At 40.9% G+C, this 22826-nt stretch overlaps 3 protein-coding genes across 4 annotated transcripts; 1 reads left to right on the top strand and 2 right to left on the bottom strand.

Annotated features, from left to right (window-relative positions):
* Nucleotides 1-9607: 9607 nt before the first annotated feature.
* On the bottom strand, nucleotides 9608-14411 carry LOC135336247 (uncharacterized). The gene has a single exon (XM_064532002.1). It carries the CDS (start codon nucleotides 11198-11200, stop codon nucleotides 10139-10141), a length of 1062 nt encoding a protein of 353 aa, XP_064388072.1. The 5' UTR covers nucleotides 11201-14411; the 3' UTR covers nucleotides 9608-10138.
* Nucleotides 14412-14685: 274 nt separating this feature from the next.
* LOC135336246 (uncharacterized) lies at nucleotides 14686-16159 on the bottom strand. Of its 2 annotated transcripts, none has more exons than XM_064532000.1 (5): nucleotides 15965-16159; nucleotides 15516-15841; nucleotides 15309-15456; nucleotides 15057-15261; nucleotides 14686-14999 (listed from the first exon to the last, which is right to left on the bottom strand). In XM_064532000.1, the coding sequence occupies exons 1-5, from the start codon at nucleotides 16157-16159 to the stop codon at nucleotides 14686-14688; spliced, it is 1188 nt and encodes a 395-aa protein (XP_064388070.1). The 2 variants fall into 2 exon arrangements, with proteins under 2 accessions (XP_064388070.1, XP_064388071.1); XM_064532001.1 differs by having other exon boundaries at nucleotides 14686-14942.
* A 120-nt stretch (nucleotides 16160-16279) lies between these two features.
* LOC135336245 (uncharacterized) lies at nucleotides 16280-17702 on the top strand. Its single transcript, XM_064531999.1, has 2 exons — nucleotides 16280-17057; nucleotides 17157-17702. Exons 1-2 carry the CDS (start codon nucleotides 16280-16282, stop codon nucleotides 17573-17575), a joined length of 1197 nt encoding a protein of 398 aa, XP_064388069.1. The 3' UTR covers nucleotides 17576-17702.
* The last annotated feature ends 5124 nt before the right edge of the window (nucleotides 17703-22826 follow it).

Genomic DNA, 22826 nt, shown 5'->3' with positions numbered 1-22826 from the left:
GCCAGACGCTGATGAACTGTCTGGGACTGAGGACATGCATGACATGGACGCTAGCGCTATGGACCAGGACGGTGAAAGACCAGGAGAGGGCTCACTGTGTGTAGAATATCATAGTGTAAGTATAGTATAGCTAAAATAGTAGCAGTAATAGTAGCAGTAATGAACAGAGCTTGTAAATTTCATAGATCGTTCATGTATTCATGTAATACATGTACGTATTGTACTTCAAATTGATATATCTTACATTTGAAAATCAAGCTTGTCAAGCCTTTATACCATATGGATCATCCATAAAAAAAAATTTTTGGGCTTTATCTCACCGCTGGCCGAGCATTTGAAATGATAAAACGTAATAACCGTAGTTGTTATGGCAACACATGTTGCACCATTTTATTCCTTGTTGTATGGGCATTCTATTGGTATATGGTGCTAGGTGCTAGGCATTTTATTGCTCTGGAAACCCGATAGAGAATTTACAGACATTTCACTTCACTGTTAATTACGATCGCCGCTATCTGTCCACAAGCTCCAGCTCCAGCGCACCAACGTGTCAAGTAAACCCAGATATCCCCTTCCTGTGTGACTGTGACTGGAGATGTTGGTTCCCAATGCCATGCCTTTTGGGTGAAAAAACCTGGAAAATGTCTGCGTTCACTCTGCCTCCACTTCTGCCTCAACATCCTCTCCAGTAAACGAAGGGGCACACTCTGCACAGACAACGCATTTGTTTGCATAACCTTATGCAAAAGCTAAGGACCACCACTCTCACACTAGCCACTCACCCTAGTAAGTTGCGGTGCTCAGCGTTTTGTCCCACTGTGTTTTGTCCCACTGTGTCGTCTTGTACCATCAAGTAGTGCCTTCAGTTCACGTCTTGACATAAAGCAAATGTAACACAGGCTATAGGCCCGTCCAAAATTTTTTGCTGTCAATTTAGTTATAAGTCCATGCAGACTTCCTAATGTGCTCATCGATCGTTAGTGCAACACGTATCCCAACTCGTCACCATCAACCAACGCAGCGTCCTGTAACAACCCGTAAAACCCTTCCTCTTGTTCCCCCCCCTGTCTCATCTAAATTAGTGAAAACGTACCAGAATAACGTTGTCCCTTTACTGTACAAAGCAAATCATTCTAGGCGTTGTAGCAGTATAGCGGGTAATTGGGCAATCCACAACGTAGGCATGGCTTACTAGCTATTTTACCCCACGAAAATTACCTGCTATACGGCAACATGTGTATTGATGAACTCCAGCTCGCATTGGCGAACATGGTACTAGTTGGATATTATCGTTGATCGTATACCAGTGCTCTCATCGTGACGTGATAACGGTGAGAATGTAAAAGTACTTCGTGTAGACAAGACAGATAGAGAGATAGAGACAACCCTTTGCAACAATTCTTACTGAGTTTAGACAAATAACAACGAGAAAGACAGCGGCAAAATACCCAGAGCCTGCGCACAACTACTATGAACCTAGTGCTTAACATTAAACACCTTGTACACATCAACATACCGTCGGCCAAGACTTAGGTACATTGCCATTGTTCTTATTAGTATTACTTGGTAATGGGACGAGTGTAGGTTCCATCGGCCAATGAAGCAGAGCATCTTCTTTAATGACACCAATGCGACAAGGTCACCAATGCGAATCCTAGGTATATCTCTGCTGTACCAATGTACCAATGATTAAGTGGTCCCGCCTCAATGCAATCATCATCGTTGGACTGTGGACATTTCCTCATGTGTCTTCACCTAAAATCTTTACTGCGGGATGTTGCGGTATGAACCGCCATTCTATATTTTCACTAGCAAACTGATAGTTTCGTGATTCGCTTGCGTTTCAAGGGAATTGTAGACATTGCATCAACAAGTTGGTGCGAGTGTAGGTACCAAATGAGTGTAGGTAGAGCGATGAACGCGTCCATTGTCAGATTTTAGACATGACCAGTGAGATATGATTGCAATTTTATGTGTATGTGTACGTTAGATGCAGGTACACAACAGTAGAATATGCGGCATCCGGAGAACCCGTGAAGTTGGATACTTGTGGGTTCAGATCTCCACTTGAAGGAACTGGATCATCCTTCTGGAGTAAGATCCAGTCTTAGCAAGATCAGAGGCTAGACCTTGGATTGCTCGGCCACAGTTAGTGATCTTTACTTGCATTCTTTACGCATTCCACTCGGTCTTCTTGTACTCGTCGTTCGTCGGCAGTGGGAAGCAAGTGTGATGATTGATTGACTATCCCTGAGCACAGAAGTTGTACTCGTCGTCAGTGGGAAGCAAGTGTGATGATTGACTATCCCTGAGCACAGAAGATATACTGTCCAATACTGTTGCATCATTCGAGTCCCATAAGAAATCCTAAAAAGATCGTGTAGTTGCTGCTGCTTGAAGAATGATTGTTCGCAGTCGTCTACATAGAAAGACGTTTCAACAAGTCGTGTTGGTCTTCGCACTGCTTGCATTCTCCAAGGGCTGCGTATGACTGTACGTACGCTCCCAGAATTGTCTCAAAATGTCATCTCCAGAAGTGATAGTGACGGGTTGATACTTGACTACTTGTCCCAGCAAGCACAAGATGGCTACTGGCGAGTCAGCTGGTTCCTGCCACCGGCAGCACAAACCAAACAATATGTCGATCCTTCCAGAAATTCCGAGTCTAGGCCAGATAAAGGGTACAATGACCTGTCAAGTACTAATTCATGCCCCGATGCCCGATGGCTAGGGGTTCAGGTTCAAAACGATGAATCTCCAAATCACTCACAACTCACCCGATGAAAGGATACCAGTCACTGCTAAATTCAAGCATGAGTGTTCGGACAAGTGCAATAAGGTATGATGGGGTTTTTGGCATTTGTGTCCGGGCCGTCGACAACATCTTGTCGTGGGGTAGTTGACGTAATTTCCGGCTGCTGAAATCTTGTGAGGATTGGTGTAGGGTTTCTTGTGATCAAATCGAACATGTCTTGTTTTTGATAGGTGACTGCCATTTAAACATCGTGGCTTGGTCCAGTTTCAGTGACTGACAAGAGTCAACGCAAAAATGGTATTTATTCATTACAACTGTCCTTGCATTGAATTATTCAGGGCCCTGAAAGCATTTGTTGTAGGCTGCCAGGACTGTCCAAATTAAATTGACATGGAATTTTGTTATAACGCGCGCAACGTCATTGTGTTTATCACGTGCGCGTGCGTAAGTGGCAACCGTCTGCAATTACTAGTGAGGGAGTGGGTCACATGTCACATGACACTCTTACTTAATTTATTAAAGTTGACCGTAGCTACCTGAAAGCATTTGTTGTAGGCTACTAGGTATCTTGCATCATCGTTACCTAGCAACTGACCACCCCCCTTAATTAGCGATTGTTTACAAACATTTACAATGTACACAAACAATAAAACTAAAGACACAGTGAGAACGTTCAAGCAGAAACTTGTCAGACGCCATTTTCCTGGGAAATGTTTTCTTCACCTACACACTACACACACACACACAAGTTTACAAGTTCAATGGTGGCTCATGACTACACTGCTGTACTAACTAGCCTAAAATACAGTTATACTGAAGCTACATAATTATGGTACTCGAGACTTACCAGATCCAGTCCATCCCAAGAGCTTCTTCATCAGGTTCTTCAGGCTTAGCTTGAGGTATCTACCCAGTTACTGTCCTCTCACTCAACAAGGCCATAAGCCAAGGCCATAAGCATCGTTCTCCTCACTGTCTAGCTGCCCTAGAACCTCGTACTAAGAAGATCTCGAAGCACACTTTTAGTACTGAGTTTATTTATAATTAGTTTTACAAGGAAATTTCATCATGATCTTTATTTTTGATTAAGGAAACTTAAATTTTTATGAGAAAACAAAATGTCAAATTGATATGTCAAATTGATTCTTGATTTTCTGGACATGCACCTGTGCACCTGAGAGATGTCCGAAATCGCCCAATAAAATCGTTGACATACCATCTTAAGTTTACCAGTTCCCGTCCACCCAGGCCATCATATCAGACCTATCAATTCAATGATCAAGTAGTGTTTATCCTGATCACGATTGGAATGTTTCTGTATTGTTCGCGTTCTGAACTGAACCGAACCATTGAATGTAAATGCTTTCGTATATTGCATACATGACTGCTATAATTATATATAATTTTATTTATTCGATAATTGGGAGAAGATAAAATCTGATCATTACACAACACAAGGTCAAGGACGATGACCCAATTCACCAGTTTTTTGTTGCAACTGAGCCATTCTAGAGACCAGCAACTTGATAACGTAAGTATGTAGTAAGTAGTAAGTACGTAGTAAGTAACGTGTATATCCTACAATATTGTTTATTATGTTTATTATGTCATGTGACCGGGACAACTCGGGCGTTTACGGCGCCGCGAAAATTTTTATGCCACGCCCACTTCCTGTACCACGCCCCCCTTATGGCTGATAAGTCAGTTCTCCCATAACTCTTCAATCTATGGTTCTCCTCGGTTATAGTTCAAATGTACTACCAGGATCTTGGTGGCTGAGAATCAGATTGTGGTGAGACTGCATATACATGCAGTCTGAGCATGCAGTAGAGGAACTGGGCTGTGACAATCAGGTCGGATTGCAGAAGTATTAATAATAGGCATTGAAATAAATCCAGGCTAGATATCAATCCTGTGAAACTGATGGATTGCATACTCGCAGTCAATATTAACTTCAACACATGATCAGCCCCACCCGGGGTAACTAGGACCCTGCAACTTTTGTTTGTTAAATTAACAAAAGTGTTTTTGCAGTGTATAGGGTTCAGCATTGGCCCAGGCCACATGTTATAAAAGCAAAACACCAGTTCCCGCAATACAAGGTAAAGTGATTGGGAAACAGTGATTGGGAAACGTTGGCTGGTTATATTTTTTTGCAAATGACTGGAGAAAAACGAGATGGGATTAGTGTTCTGCGCTGTCGGATGCGTCGGTCATGAGACGGTGAGTTGAGGGAGGTAGCAAGGGCATCCTTGGTTGCTTGGGTTTGGCTGACGAAATGAGGGAGCAGTGGTTGCATAAGGTGAGGTGGTAGAAAACGATGGTAAAAGTTCACGTTCACGTTGTGCGATTATGAAATCTTCCAATAATGTTCCAATTCAATAACCACTAATATTATTGACCACTAGTTGACCACAACCATGCTAAATGTTGGCTTAACTTCTCGGAAAATCAGGTTATCTTTTAGAATAATTATATCCTTGAGAATCTGCTTTAGCCTATCAAAATTCATTCAATATAAAAATTCATTCAATATAGCAAGAATAATGTAATGTCATCCAATAATTATCATTCAATAGCAAGACTGATTCAATAACAAGACTGATGTCATTGTCCAATTAATATTTTAGCATTCTAATAGTGTTGGGTTAATAGTGTTGGGTCTTTCATTTGGAATTGTCTTGCCTCATGTAGCGGACAAATGCATGTTTCCTTGGGAACTTACAATCTGGAAAGCAAGTAGACTTGCCAGAGCTACTGACAGAAAAATTCCCACCACTCTTGACAAAACTGATTTTTCAACACTGAGCAAGAGCCGGCCATAAAATGTTATTGCCAATTGTCTCACTTCGGCTAAGGGGTCTAATTTCAAGCACCGATTTCTAAATACTGCACATTCCGATGCAAACCGGATAATAGAAAATCATAAAATCATGTGGCAGGAAGTGCACAAAACCGAGGAGCGGCTAACAATGTAATGGTCCTGGTTGATTTGCTCCAATTTTTCATTGCTGAGAGACACGTTTCCGAGGAGGAACACTATTATCTAAGTGACACAACATCTTTTTTTTCTTTCCCTTATTGCACTTGATGACGACTTTTTAACAGCTCAAACGATTTTTACTGATCAAATCCTGCAGCATTGGTACTGGCAGTTAGAGCAGGTGTAGGTTGGCGTTGACCTCCAAATTCATAATAATTATTTTAGAGGGATGGTTATTAGTTAGGAGGATGGTTATTATGAGAAACCCAGCCCTGAAATGGGGAAACCCATTAACAAGTTGGAAACTCCCATGTACACAAAGTCATTCTCAAGTGTTCAGAAGCCAGATCAAGCCAAGCATACAAGTTGCGTACTCCACATTCTTTAGCTTGTTTACTACCTGTATCTAGCAACTTCACATGTCCAAGTTTTTAAATGTCTACAATATTCAACAAAAGTTTCTGGGTCATTGGGATTGAGGATAATTTATAAGCAAATAACTTTGTGCCGTATCCTTGTCGAGTATCCAATCCGGAGAGTTTTCCTTGCTACCAGTATGCCTTCTTCTTAGTAGCTGTTGAATTCTGAATACAATAATGTGGTAGCGTGTGCATACAAGATTTAATAAGATTGTCATCATCTTCTGACATAGTTAGCTCGGTCCATGGTTGCGCTCGATTCTCGAATTTCTGAAGCACTCTACCACATACGTACTATACTAGACTAGCGCAAAATTAGGTGCTTATTAACCGAATAGCCGCGGTTACCGCCCACCGTGGAACCATTTTATACAAGTACTTCCAGTTTTTAGCCCTTAGCAAAGAAAGGTGCGTAGCTTCAAAGTTTTCTTTGGGCAACTTTGCAGCTAGCTAGTCTACAGTAGCTACTCATCTCCTGGACTCCAACGGACCAGCCAAGGCCACAGCGAAGGATCCTTTTAGAGGTAAGATTTTGTGCGTATAACTTGTAGCTGATATACTATGCTGCCTCAGGGTGTGGAGAGTATAGTTTAGTAGTAGCTAAATAAGTTTACAGACCCTTTTTTACCCTTTTTTAGAGTGTAGTCTACACGGTTAGATATGCCAGAAAGATGCATAACTATAACGTTTTCTTTAGGTAACTTCCTAGCAAACGCATGTCATGATCTCCTGGTTTCCAATGGAACACAGCGAAGGATTAATTCAGAGGTAAGCTTTTTGTGCGTAAAACGTTGTAGCTAGTGAAGCACTAATGTACTATACTTAGATACCTACTTAGATGCTATGCTTTAATAGTAGCTAAGTAAGGTAGTGTAGTCTACATGGTTAGATATTCAATTATTTTTATCGCATTCGCCTCGGGCAAAGAAAGATTAGCCAAGGCCACAGCACTTCTGTGTACTGCTTACTCTACATATAGATAGCTTGTAAAGTCATGTTCAACAGGCAGGATAGATGTCCATAGCATAAACAGTCGGCTTGCCAGTGTGGCAAAACCTCCTTTTGTTTTTCTGATAACACAGATGGCAACGAGCAACGACCTCTGCGTACATCCTGGTGGTGAAGAGCTATTCCTAGCGATTTGAAGTCGCCAATTAGCTCCTTGGCCAACTCGTGACGAAATGAGAGGAGGTGCGTTGGTGGGTGAATACTGTCGATAGCCTTTAAGCTTTAAGCAGTAAATGTACATATAAAACTTGTGGAGGGCATCATCTGATCCCCTCTGTCGACACCCGCCCTCTGTCGACACCCGTGCTCTGTGGGTAAGATTTTTTCACCTGTGACCGAAGTGGCTGTGGAGATCACACGGACCGTCACCTGAGACCGTCACCTTGTCTTTCTGGAGAGTCATGTATTCCCTGTATTCCCTGTATTCCCCCTGAAAAGGTAAATAATAAAAAAAATTATTATGCTGATGCTGACCACAAGCATAAATGTCCAAGTCTTCCAACAGTTTGGCAATCATGGTTTTCGTGTGTAGTACCAGCGGAACGTTCTTGTTCAGTTTAGACTTTCACTGCCAAGTCTCAGCCGGAGTACTAGGGTTGATATAACGTTTTGAGGATGTCTGTTTGAGTTAGCGTTAGCGTTTTCCTGGCTTGGCTAACTCTTGATTTTCAGTTAGTGAAACTAGAATTGGAGCATGCACAGAATTGGAGCATGCACAATAGGAGCATGCACAACAAGTGCATGTAAATAATTTCCAAACATTCGCTCCTCACTGTAGTTAAGGATGGCTCAAATAATTGCAAATGTATTCATTACGTAATGCAATTATTCCTGGAATTTTAGGGGAATTCCCCAATTAATTGCAATTAATTTAAACGCTTCACGCAATTGTGATGTAGCAACTTCTCCTCTTGGACTGAGTCGAGCGGCGAAGGCTCAAGCAGCCTTGATCCATGTAGATACAAGGTAGGGTAGGGTAGGTGCTGCTTCCTTTTTCGCATTCTTTGGCGTTGATTTGGTTGCAACTTGAAGATGCAGCCTTCTTGGCAAATTCCTTTGCAACTTGACGATATTGTGACTTTTGGCAAACAGTTCCCAGTTGATAGGTGGAGCAAGAGCAAGCTGCAGTAGTCAGAGTGAGATTTGCCCTTCGTTTAGCTGGTGGTGTCTCATAGTTTTGTATCAGACGTTTTCTGTTGTACGATTCGTCTTCACACACAACAGCAGCGTTGTGCAATTGCTAGATTTTCTTTGTCTCTCATTAGTCAGGAGCATCCTCCCAACCACATGTGGTAGGATTGTCATCTGCAATAACAGTATGCACACGGTAAAAAGTAGTTTGTGTGACCATTACGTATTTATTTATAAGGCTGAAGTTAATTGATATGGGAAGACATAAATTATAATGTAATACCTGAACTCCAAGCTTAACCATAGTTTGGTTGTCTCTTGGTTCAGAGCGCCATCGGCTTCTCTAGCTCGTACTGAGGAGTTCCTCTATACAGGGATGTGCGTAGTTCGAGCTACTTCCTAAGTATCGCAGAATTAGAATCACAGTGAATAATAGGCGATTATACTGCACCTAACTAACTAATATCGTCACAGCCCAACATATCAGACTGACGGACAGAAGAGTATCACGATGAAAACATCAACAGTGAAGCAAGGAAGTGGGTGAGGGAGAATGCTTTTTGTACATACGTTAATGACTGCCATCTAGTTTTCTTCCTCCTCTCTCACTCAGAACAAAGAGGAAAGATGTAAAATAGATCTCCGCAAGACTCACAAGCCCCCACAAGCCCCCACACGACGACGATGACAAGAAGCGACTCGTTTTGCTACACCAACGAGTCCATATACAACTGCAAAGAAGATAAGCCAGTAAAACAAAGTACGACGGTTACTTGCATCTCTCAGACGAGGCGTACAAAAAGGTCCATCCAAGTATTGCAAAGAACGCTCGAGCACAAGATGAGATGAAGAATGCATGTGACATTGCTGAAGTAAACCCTGAACGCATACGGTTGTCTTAGCTGTCACAAGAAGTTTGCGGAGCATGCACTGATTGCAAAAAATATTCTCGTCAAAGATGGAGGAGTGAGCGAAAGTTCCACTGTGAGCCAATTAAAGGTGTATAGTGCAGTTAGCCACAAATGCCCATTCTAGTGGCTTTTTTTATTGTTTAATATCTCCATGGTGTTTTATCCTAGACTGTCCAAACTTTGTTGAACTTAAAGGGGGTGGACTGGGCTACATTTTGTATGGCTTCAAATTTGATTTTTTTGGTTCACCTTTAACCTTAGAGCTAATATTGTATTTTGTTTAAAAGTGATTTAACAAGTCCATATTTGGTATGCAAGGTTTACATTCCATTGCAAACCATACTAGGTCACATTAAGTAAGAAGTAGATTCAATAAGTAGATTATTATTTGTGACAGGCTCTGGGAAAACTGACCAATTGGAGCAGATATTGGTATTGAGCAATAGCCAGATTTATAGACTACAGTGTATAATCTCATAATTTTTTTTCTTGGATTATAGTTATCTACAGTCTTTATACTACCTCTCTGCAAAATCTGATGCTCTGAATCCAACTCTTTTCACCAAAGCGCTTTGTCTAAGCAGCCACCATTACCTTACTTTTCCCAATTTAGCAATCTTTGAGTGGGCGTTTCTCAATACTGCTGTTTTACAACTTCGAGTTTCCAACGCGCATAACTCAGGCATGGAACAAGATATGTGCAAACTAAGCACATCAATACGTAGGCAATTCTTTGCTCTATCATCTGGTATATAGATCGCAAAAATTATAGCTTGCGCCAATTGGTCTGTTTTCCCAGAGCCTGTCACATTTTATTATGGCACCGTTGCAGGAATTGTTTCAACTTTATAAAAATTAATGCAATCATGTTAGTATTATGAAACAGTGCACAAAACAGTACAATAAACTAAGTTAGGACAAATTGTCGTCGTCACTCGTGTATTCCAATACGCCTGTGTGACTTCACCGCAGTTTTATACTTTTTAAGTTTCTCATCCAGCTCCTTTCCAGGCACAAGTCCTTCTAGATAGCCAAACATGTAGTGTCTAACTTTCCTACAATGGTTTTGAATGTTTTCGTTCGTGATCGATTCGTATGAATTAGGTATGTTTACTCGTAAAGATTGAATGGAATAATTACAGTGTGCTCTTGTATATCGCTTCATCTGTGCCCATACACGTTCAATAGGATTTAATTCTGGGTGAAACTTTGGCAGGAATGTGGGTATATGGCCTTTGTGTATCAACGTTTTTTCGATCTCACACTTCTCGAATTTGAAATCGATGTGTTGAGACAGAACAGGAACAGACTGCATCCACTCTTTATTTCGACCGTCAGTTGAAATACCTCTCTCTTCCAGAACACGCTTCAATCCTTTGGCAACTTTCTGACCATTTACTACAGTGTACATTCTTTGTTCTTTGCCATTGTAGCTTGTATCTCTTAAGATCCTCTGCTTACCACCGGGAAATACAGTCATACGATTAACGTGTAACGCATCGTCAGCCATGGCGTTGTGGCAGCTACTGTTGTCGAAGATCCAACAAAGCCTCCATCCTTGATCTTTGGGGTACTTTATCTCTGCTATTTTAATAGCTCGGTGCATATGTGCCACAAATCTTTTTAAGTTCCAGTACCCTTCCTTATTTTCTCCGTATTCTAAAAAGTCTCTTGCATATTTCTTTACATCAGGATTAGACTGTTTTGCTTGATCATATTCTTCGTCTGTTAGTGCCAAAAACCCGTTGTGATTGTCAATAAAATCTGATAGCATTATGCCAGCACCTTTACTCTTACTTTTCATTATTTTCTCGCCCTTTAGACCCCATTTCAATATTTGGTCATCGTTTGAGTGAAATGTAGTTTCGTCATGAAAAATGAACACAGTTTTAGATCGACGATCTTCTGTTGGAGATTCAATATCTACAGGGATTGCTTTAATTGCGTCAGGTGTGGGTCCATTGGTCAAGCTAACATACCCCAACTTGACCATTCTTCTAAAGTACTCGGTGCGGGCTTTGACGACATCTACCCTTTCGTGACCATCGATAAAAACTCCCTTTCGTGGCGTAATCAATTCAAAACCAAGTGTCAACAACCATTTTCGGCAGGTACTTACCCCAACTTTTCGAGGGAAGCCTCATATTCGGTTTACCTTTAATGGAAGAATTATTGCGTACATATTGTGTTGCCATCTTGTTTAGATTCTCATTGTGCCAAAGTACACCCTTCCTTTCGTATCTTCCCTGTTTACTTTGAGGTAAAACTCCTTTGTTACGTAATACACCAGTCCTCCATCGCCTAACAGTCTTATCATTTTTTCCAACAAAACTAGCAGCAAGCTGAGCAGATTCTGTCGCTTTCATGCCATGATGTTTGGCAGAAAAATGGCACAGAAGAACAGCCAGAGACTTTTTTCATCGTTGTCAAGCGTCACCATCCATTCAAGACAAAAATCTTCTAGAATCTCCTCCTGCGATCGCACATCTGGCTCTTCGTTGTCACTAGATTCAGGCTCTGTATCATCAGGCTCTGTATCATCTCCAGATTCTTCAGAAACTGGTGTTAGGGGAGAAACAGGGGGAAGACTGGGAGGTGTAGGCACAGTTTCATCTGCTTGTGACTGCGACTGCGACTGCGAGAGAGTTAAGGTAGCACCACCAATTGCGGATAATCTTCTCTGTTTTTGAACTCCTACAGCTCGAGCTGCACTTGCTTGTAATCTTCTCTTGCTTTTCTTTGGCATATTTAGCTTCTACAATCACTGCTAGAGCCTCTACAGACACAGTTAGAGATCACAACAGAAAAACATAAAATGCGTTTCCACGGTAACATCAAAAAACGCGTCATCGATGACATCACTGGCCACATAATTTTGTATATTTTTGTGGCCAAGTTAATATCTCAACAATGCTTCACTTCTATGAACTAAAATTTTTTTTAGTGTATTGTTATGCAAAAGTACACATACTAACATAATATCAGACAGATATAACCAGTACTTTTTGCTACACAGTTTTGGACATTGATGGTTAACTGCACTATACTCGCTTCAAATACTCGCTGAAAGAAACTGCCTTAGAATCGGTGCCCGCCGATTTGATGCGGAAATTCTTTCGAAAAGTGAGGGAATATGAACAAGGTTATCTGCGTATAAAACGAATCACGAATCACGTGCGCACCACAGAAGACCAAGAATACTTCTGCAAGAAAATTATACTAGAAATTATACAGGTATAGGCCCAAGCCAGCGTGTACACATAAACCTAGATGTAAGAGCCAGGCCCAAGCAACCTTGCAAAGTTGTAGCAACCAAAGCAAAAGCAAAGAAGAAGGAAGGAAGGAGTTGCATCAAGTATGCATCAAGTAAGATGAAAGAGTCAAGTGTGACACAGTTTGTGCTGGAACAAGTAGAGAAGGAGTCCCAAAGAAAACCTCTTCATACATGGGTATAATTATTTATATTGACTTGGACAGATTACAAAGTTGGCTGAAACACACGCACACAATCAATTGAAACTACCTTATTATAATGGGTAACGGGACACTAGCAAACCTGTATGCTTTCCGTGGTAGTATTGAAACCACACACATGAAACTGATGGATTCCATGTGAAAATGTGACGTCACTGGTGTAATGTGGTCTCTCCACGAGACCACCGCGAGACCACACGGTTTTGAGAACATAATTATGATGTCTGTGTATATACACGTCATCATGGGTCATCGCATGCCCAAGCTGCTCCAAATGAGTTTCATTCACTTGTAGACAAGTTTAAACAAGTTACTTCCTTACAGTGGTACACATACCTGGATCAGACTTTTTAATCATGGTGTACAGTTTGAGTGTTCGGACACAGGGGTGGCTTCATATGCGGCTGGAATGAATACACTGCGAGGTATATAATACTTATTGTTATCTTGTTCCATGTTCGTTGCTGCTGTATATATGGATAGTAAGTAGCCAGATAGTAAGTAGCCACATAGCCACCTGAATCTTGCCAATCTCTCAGATACGTCCAAAACATTGTCGTTCCCAGGATTTGCTCACTTTGCTGATTTTGAACCATTCCAGACACGCACTTCTCAGACACAAGTTCGTAATTTTTCTCTCATCTATGATTTTCTTCACCCTCACTTTCTGGCTAGCTGGACGGTACGTGCCCTCTTTCGTCCCCACTGTGGTCTAGCTGTTTTATATCATGCAGCAACTAGGCAGTCATAAGCAGTACGTAATTGCAGTACGTAATTACAGGGAACGTGCCATCGGTAACATGTGGCGGAAACATGTGGCGGTTGAATCGTTCTTTGACAAAGCCAGACAATGGAGCTAATTGTATTGTAAAAGACTATAAACGAGCATCTGACTCAAAGACAACACAAAGACGAGGCCCATTGATTCGTGGACAATCAACGGACATGCAATAAACTGACCGAAATATGATTGTCCAGCTCTTCCCACGATGTAGACTCCTCGATTTCTATGTCGTATGTAAATGCCAGGCATGTCAACACATGTATATTGTGGTGACGGCTACACTCTACCTACATGGATCAGTACTACATGGATCAGTACTTTGCGCACAGCTTTTTACTGTCTGATTGAACCTATAGCTAGCTAGATCTAGTGGCCAGCATATTTTCTAGGCCAACTTACCAACTTGAGGGTCAGCATCAGCACAGACTTCAGGAGTGGCAGTAGGGTCAGCATCAGCACAGAGTCTCAGCACAGAGTAGCTTTAGAATCAACATTTGTAGCATTCGCCATTGTAGTAGGTGTAGTTACCACTTCGCAAAACGCCACAAAAGTAAATCCTACAGTTACCGCCCACCCACTTCGACGTTTAAACTTGCTGCACTCTGCTCGCTACGTAGTGGCCCTCTCTTCTTTTATACGCCCTTCTTTTATCTTTTATATGCCCTTGAGAGTAGTATGATCCATTCCTGCCTCACCATCATCATCACCAATCCATGCACCCTGGCTACACTAAATTGAGGGACAAGGCCTTCGCCATGGATGGAACTAACTTAGACACGCTGTTAAGTTTACATACTGGGGACCTTCAATTATTGATGAATCAGGTAAAACACAGCCACGCCCACGATTTTTAATATGTTTTGTTTTGTGTGTTTTGTGTAAAAATTCTGTATAGCTACTTGTTCTCTAGTCTCTAGGCACTGGGTCCCTAGTATTCAGTAAGTTAAATATTGATCAGTGTATTAAAGCGGCCATTCTAGAATGTCTGTGTTTTTTGCCAAAAAGTCAGGAAATTAGGGAGTGCTTGCATTTACCAATTTCTGGATTCTTAAATCTTTAAATTTCCATTAATGCGAGTTTCCAGAACCCAACGTTTCCTGGTATTTTGAAAACACGAGGGGGAGATATTTTAATATTACAACCCCTGGCAGTTAACTTGTAGTACTCAGTTAATGTTAAACACTCTATAATGATTATGAGCAAGTAAAATGGCTCTTAGACTATAGATAAGCTTCTAGAGAGTTCGTTATTCTAATGAACTCAGCAATTGCATATGAATATGCTTGTCCATTTCCTGATACCACATTACTAAAGATGTCCCCAAAACGACAGCGAGAGAGGAAATATTGCTCCCTTTTCATAATTAGATCCTGTCGATCCTTGAGTGGATCGCAACCAAAAAGTCCAAACTCTCTTAGCTGACCACCTTGAGAACGGTATGCATCTGCAGCTTCATCAGTACCCGGTACTTCCCCATCTGGAATGGGTATAGTTTCATAACGCTGCACCTGCAAATGATTGGGTACTCCTCGACCTGTATCACATATTATAATAGCGCATGTGTCATCAATAATAATGTCATTACATTTACCTGGTATAGAATGATGATTCCAAGCTGCAACAAACAATGATAATCCATGATAAGCAACATTGCACGTAACAAACGAAACACAAAATTTTGTAGTTTCATCACTCATGTTAATCAGATTAGTAGCTTCCATTGATATCAAGTGTCGCTTTAGGGGGTAGTTAATACGAGAATTTACTTCAACCCAAATGCGTTCAACAGTGTGGTTCTGTAGAGAGAAAAGTTAATGCATGTAAGCAATATCAGTACCCTTACTTCTGTTGAAGGAGATTGAACGTAAGGAAGAATATCCCGAGGGCCAACACGACAACGAAGTGCTTCTTGTACATACAAAAGAAGATAAAATTCTCTTCCATGGTCGACTCGAATTTGCTTCCAAAGACCATACGTTTTAGTAGATGACCTGATATGGAAATTATACGTGTTACTGATGTAACTATTATTCAATGAGTTGAACAATACCTCAAAATACTGTCGTATATAGCCAAATTGTTCTTGACTGGCATTGTACAGTAAGCAATTATCTTGCCTGAATATCCATCCCTTGCAACTATGTGGGTAGCACCAAACATTGTGATCTTTTCATTTTGGTCAATATGAAGTTTATGCCCAAAGTGGAGAGCCGAGTATTGCAGTGGATTAGTACGGTCTAAGGTGTCATTCCGCCGCTGATCATATTGCAAAGGGGCCACTCTCTGTAAGGACTCTGAAACTCTTTTCTCAGATACCTTAATACCTTTAGACTCAAGCACACCCTTTAACATTCTCCGGCCATACACATGTCCAACCTGCAAGTCATAATTAATTTAGAAATGTTTTTTGTGGTACTTAGCTAATTACGCACATGGACTGTATTCTCCGGTGCTACGGTAATATTCTTAGTATTAAGCCCTATACTACGTTTAGCTTACTTCAGTAACAGCACATTCGACTACAGCATCTACTTGAGCAGAATCTGGTTTATGAATGCCATTTTCAGAGCAGAATCGCCGAACACTTCTTGCAGAGAAGCCTCTTATTCCTGGAAAGCGGGTCTTGAGTGTATTACTTATATCTTCGTGGGTCATACCACTTGTAACCATTTCAAACACTTCATCCACATCCATCCTTCTTAGCCTCGATACACGCCTGGATTCGAATTAGCCGCACCCTAGCCTAATAAATATTTTGCGATTGCTTTTTAAATAGATAAATCTACATGTAGATCAACATACGGTCAAAAGCACATGGCCTGGGCACAAAATTGCAAGTGTCCTCTCTATTTAGCTCTATGCTGCGCTGATACCGTGAAAGAAGGGCCTAGGAACATGAGTTCGAGTGTAAGCAACTTGTACAACTACAGCCTGTATACCATAGAGAAAGATGGCAAAACCGTGAAGCTCAAACCATCACAGCTAACTACTCAAGTTATTGGTAAAGTGTTTGGACTGTTCCCCGATTCCATTATTTTGATTTCTGACGATGGGTTTGTGGAAACACCAGACCATGAGGGAAAGTTTCTTGATGTAGATGACCTATCAAAGTGGGTTGTGAACGGGGATTCGCTCAAGGCAGATGGTTTGCCTCAAGACCAGCAAGTAGCCTCTTTCTCTTACCAGCCTCCTTCACAAGCAACATCACAAGCAACATCACGAAAAAGAGGACGACCGCCAAAATGGAGTCCAAAGTTCACGTCAGCCTTGCTAGGTGCAAGCTCTGCCTCAGGACAGAAGCCACCTGGAGTTCGAGCTCGAGCTGAACCGAGTGTTGATGGTGCAGGCCCTTCCACAATGTCTTCAAGTTCTAGCAGCCGTCCCGAATGGAGAAAGTATATTGAGGTGTGCAAATGGAATGAAGCTGATAAACAATGGAAGAAAGTGAGCAATGTCCCCATCGACCTTTCTGAGGAAATTGCCAGCGTTCCAAATGTGTCGAAGATGGTTAGTGACGAGCTATTCAATGGTGAAGAATGCGTACTTATGGACATAGACTACCTGAAGATACCGAATACTTCTACTACTCGAGGTAAGAAGCTCGATGTATTCATTGTGCTGACTCTTTAATAACTTGTTAATTCAGCAGTTACTGATTATGCCATTACTAGTGCTTACTTTCTCTATCCAGGATCAAGGTTTTGGAAAACCTCCAAACGTATTCGAGCCGTTAGAAAATCTGAAGTAAAGAAAGGAAGGGTTATTTCCTTGGACTCGAGCTCTGATAGTGATTTTGATTTTGCCCCACAGCACAGAGCAAAAAAAATGTCTCTACCATTGGCACCATCTTCCCTAGGCACTATGGATAAAACTGTATTCGAATGCCTCGTATGCAAGTCTCAGACATCATTCCCAGCTGTGGTGTCTCCCTGTTGTAATGTTATTTTGGGGTGTGAGGTGTGTGTGGCACAATGGCTGGAGGCCCAGTCAACCTGCCCACATTGTCGTGCCTCTTTGACTCTCAAGGACTGCCCAAAGTTACCCCTTGTAAGAAGCTTCCAAGAATTTCTTCGAAAGCATACGCCTTCTCCATTGTCAAGCTCTGACTAATGAACATTTATTGGTGAACTTGTATCCCTGTTGTGTTTTCATCAAGAGTATATGTATACTCTTGTTTCATGCATTTATTCTTATTCTTATTCTTATTCTTGTTATTATTATTATTATGTGAACTTCACAGCCTTTCAACTGAAACGGGCTAACAATTTTGAGCACTGCGGGGGATGTGTAGATATGTAAGCAAGATTGAACCTTGCATAATTATAAGATAGCCAAACTCTTATAGACATTGTGACAAAGTCCCAGACCTGGCTGGAAACCGTTGCATGGTCTTTTCTCTCCCTATAACTGATTACCAATTTTTTTTGCTGTTCTACCACAAACCCACCACCCTATGTTGCTATGGAAATATACACAATGGTATCAGCACATTATCTTAGAAATGTTCCAAACAGGAGATATGACTGGTATACAATTATTCACCTATTGCACAAACTTATAACTGCCACAGGGGTTGTAATGTTAAAATTTCTCCCCCTCGTGTTTTCAAAATACCAGGAAACGTTGAGTTCTGGAAACTCGCATTAATGGAAATTTAAAGATTTAAGAATCCAGAAATTGGTAAATGCAAGCACTCCCTAATTTCCTGACTTTTTGGCAAAAAACACAGACATTCTAGAATGGCCGCTTTAATACACTGATCAATATTATTGTCACTTATTGGTGGCTCCCTCCCGTCCTTTGAAGAGGCTAGGGGGTGCATGGAAAAGCTGGACACACATACTTTTGTGCGCATAATAATTATAGCCAGTCATTTACAACATTGGTTCAATCAGGGGATGCTGCGATGCTGCAAGAGAACACTGGAGGCTTCAACAATAATTGTTTGCAAGTATTAGTACAGTGTTTCGTACTATTCGACAGATGGGATTTACACGCAAAAAATTACGGCAATAGCATAGCCGAGACTGCTAGTATTAGTACAGTACTATTCGGGATTTACACGCAAAAAATTACGGCACATAGCCAAAAAAGAACCGAATTGATGGACGAGACTGGATCTGACAGAAAGGAACGGTTAAAAAAATATTTGACCTTGACTTTTGAGAAAACTTCTTCTATCGGATTTAGATGGTATGCTGCTCTCTGATTAGTAATTAAATGTAGGATTAAAGTGCAACAGTTTTTGTGCTATATTAATGAAGTTCTAAAACACAAAAATGGTGATGACGTCATGGCTAGATGAACGTCTGAAAAATGGATCTCAATCTGCACGAACGTGGTAGGCTGAACGTGTGGCATGCTAACGGGCACTGACCAACTAGCGGGCTCAAACGAACGCCTTCAATGATACTGATGGTAGACATAATTATGTCTTGATGCAGTAGCTTTTCGGCGACCGGAACGTGACGTACATGAACTTGTAATAATAACTTATTTACAGTGCACTGTAAATGCACTATTTACCTACATGCAATGTATATGATAATGGGGTTGTCTAAGTTCACCGTGTTTGAAGCAGTGTTTGAAGCAGTGACGTCATTATAAACATTACATCATTACAAATAATCTTAGTGAATTTCAGCACCATCATGAGAGATATAATATACAGTCTCGAGCTAGCTCTCATACAGGGCCAGTAGAGACTCTTACGCCTAGCTGGAGGACCTTGCTCACTGGAGGAACTTGCTCACTTTTGTGAGGGTAGGACTAGTAATGTATGCACTTCCTTCATGTGACCCCACCCCTCCATTAGCTAGCTACTCTGCATCTGAGACCGAGCTGTATGCATGGCCGGGCAGTGGACAAAGGGATTATAGCACAAGCACTATACATCAAACAGAACATTTGAAAGGGGGTGAGGGGAGTTAGTTTTTGAGTGCACAATTCCACAGATACAGAACAGTCGCTCACTGACTCTTCTGGAATCGTGGCCGTGGACGGATGGAACGGAATAACATCACTATTATGCATTGCTGAAACTCGGCAGTTGAATTGTCAGTTCGGTTATAATACTAAAAAGAGAAAAATTAAACACGAATATTAGTCAATGGTAGTAGGAAATAGGGTATACGCGTACATGCTATGCACACATTACAATCAAAAAATACAACTTCGAGTACAAGAAAATGTTTGATGGAAACTGACAGTGTGTAACAACGTGTACCCTCTATTTTGTTTCACTGCCAACAGAAGAATGCCACACTGGTCATCCTATATACAAGGGTAAGAGAATAGATAAACTGCAGAATTAGTGAGTAAAGAATCACAAAAGTTCGAAGAACGACATTATAATGAAAAATCTATGTAGAGAATGCCTTCCAAACCCCAATGCTATCGACAATGACCTATAAAGAATCACATTTAATATTTACTCGGCTAAAAGAGCCCTTTAATTTATCCATACAGGCTTGAAGCAGCAATGCTACCTGCTTAGTACACTTGTACACTATACTTGTACACTATAATAATTATAGTAAATAGACTTTGGATCAAACTTTATCTGGCTACTCAGTACTTTAAGTGACACCATGTACCACACTCTCTGCTAGCCTATAAGACTACCTGTTATCAATACATTACTAGTCCTACCCTCACAAAAGTGAGCAAGTTCCTCCAGTGAGCAAGGTCCTCCAGCTAGGCGTAAGCATCCCTATGAGTCTCTACTGGCCCTGTATGAGAGCTCGAGACTGTATATTATATCTCTCATGATGGTGCTGAATCCTTCAGTTTTTTAACTAAGATTATTTGTAATGATGTAATGACGTCACTGCTTCAAACACGGTGAACTTAGACAACCCCATATGATAATGTAGTGATAAATGTAGTGATCAGTTACTTTGCTGGCGTTGGCTGGCGTTGGCACTAGATCTTGAGAAATAGTAGTCCCCGTTGAATAGTAGTCCCCGTTGACACACAGATTAAACATAACATACCGTATAACGGATGGGCTGGGATCTGAGCGATCTGAGCTTTCATGTTTCACTAAGTTCCCGTTCTCTTGCTTCACTTAGTGCTGCCGTTGCAGTAAAATTAATAGTAAAATAAATTTTTTTATAAATAACTTTATGTTCGTCGACGTCTGGGTATAAGTATTCGCGATCGTCCGGTGGTTGAACAAATTGTAAATTAACGGTGCATGTGGGGGCAGCGGAGGGGGTGTGGCCTCCATTGTAGTTCATGCAAGGGTCAATGTAAAACATTTTTGTGGGTTTAATACCGCATAAGGGTGCTATGTTCCGCGAAAATTAAATCCGCAAAATTTATCCCATGAAATATACCCGAATTATGGAGGCCAGGTAGACAATTATGGGACAATTATGGTATTGTGCTGCAGTGTTATAGATGAATTATTGCATATCATGTGAGAATTTCATGTGCCTGTAGCACCAGCACCTTGTATTCCAGCACCTTCTACTACACCCAAAAACCATAAATTAAATATCTTCAGCTCGTTTATACAAAACACCAATATACCAAATCTTTGGTATACATGTATAGTATGTCCGTCTCTAGTTGGTATCACTGTTCATTGATTAAGCAATAATTATTATTACAAAAAAATTAATTACGTGATTAAATTTAGCATCCAAAGTCTAGCAGGATTTTCATCATCCTGTGCTTATAACTAGTGTGCTTATAACTAGTGGTGCATAAGTGGTGCATAACTAGTGGTGCATTGCAGTGCAGACTCAGAATGAGTAATGTAATGTCAACCATCAAACCAATGGTTTGCGTACGTGTGGTGAAAAATGTTTAAAATACGGCGATGCGTGTACCTTTTGTCATACAAATGTACGAACTCCGAGTGTACAAGTAACTTTTTTCCACATCGATACAAGTTAGCACAACTGTCCTTTTAAATAGGTGTGGCGTTTCACTTGTATTGCATCCATTGGAATTTTATCGTCGACAATTTCAAGTCCTTCATCTGTTCAGAAGTTATGGATGAACTTGGCTTGTACTTGCACATTAACTTAAATTCAACAATCGCATGGCAAAAGTAATTAAACAATGCGAGAGATTAAACAATGCGAGAGCACAAAATTGCCTATGCATGACTTACGTAGAGCCTAATTAATACATCCGTACCTTGGCAGTGAAAAGCATAACTCGGGTATGAAACTATGTGGATATCAGGATATCATTATGTAGGCAATGTCATTATGTAGGCAATGTCACAAAATTTTAGGTCCTAGTTGTCGGCACCATACACTTCTATAGCATGTACGTCATGCCATCTGATGGAACAACGCGTAGAGATGTACATAGATAGGAAAAAACTAACGCATGCGCATGTAATAGGTACCAGGCCGTATTTTAATCGGCCTGAAATCGAGGCTATAATACTGTTTGTGCTACAATTTATTGAGTTACTGTATTTTCATATTAGGTGTATACACTGAGAAATTCTCTTGTGTCTGTCTAGATTGTAACTATAGACGTAATAGACGTAATAGACACGTAATAGACGCATGCATAATAATTATGTATACTGAATAGTTATATAGGGATCTTGATATAGGGATCTTGGGAGAAAAAAATTATTGAATGTGTAAAGAAGGCAGCTCCCAAACGAAAAATAGAGAAGATGGTACAGCCAAGCGTGGAAGATGCCTTAAAAAGGTGACGATGTTCGGCCTTAAATTTGGAAGCAAAAAAATATCAAGAAACTCGTCATCACTATAATTATTATTATCAACAGAGTGCAAAGTACGCAGGAGTACGCAGTGCTCAATTGCGCAGTGCTCAATTGCAGGAAGTAAAGTGCATATAGCGCAAGTAATTATTGTGTCCCTTTTTTTAATATAGCAGAGATCGACTTGGTGCTAGAGAAAAATGGGCACCTGCTATACTAATTTATACGTATTATATTAACCTGGACAGAACTGCACTCTTAGTAAACTGACTCTTGCATTTGTTTACAGCGATCAGATTAAAATCTCTGACTATCGTATTCATCTGCTGCCTTTATTGTACATGTAGCCTCTTACTATCCTCCATGGCTAGCTCCTGGCAATCCAGAATCTAACTCAAGTGATGGAGACACAGATGTGCAGCTCTAAATCTATGAATATTATTACGTTGCCAATCCCTTTCTCTAGTGAGAGGCAGGTGTCAATTGTGTATTGCTAGTCCAGCTGAGCACAATTAAATGTCATTTACCTGAGAGGTTTCATGTGGCTGAGATCGTTGTGCTTAGAGCTGAGTCTGAGATTGATACTAGAACTTGGTAGGACATTAAAGGGACCAACAACATATGAATAACTGGTCACCGGCTCTTTACCGAACGATCAGTGCA

Source organism: Halichondria panicea, chromosome 5, assembly GCF_963675165.1.
Source record: "Halichondria panicea chromosome 5, odHalPani1.1, whole genome shotgun sequence".
NCBI lineage: Eukaryota > Metazoa > Porifera > Demospongiae > Suberitida > Halichondriidae > Halichondria > Halichondria panicea.
Note: the sequence above shows the minus strand (reverse complement) of the source record. Positions and strands in the feature narration are given on the sequence as shown.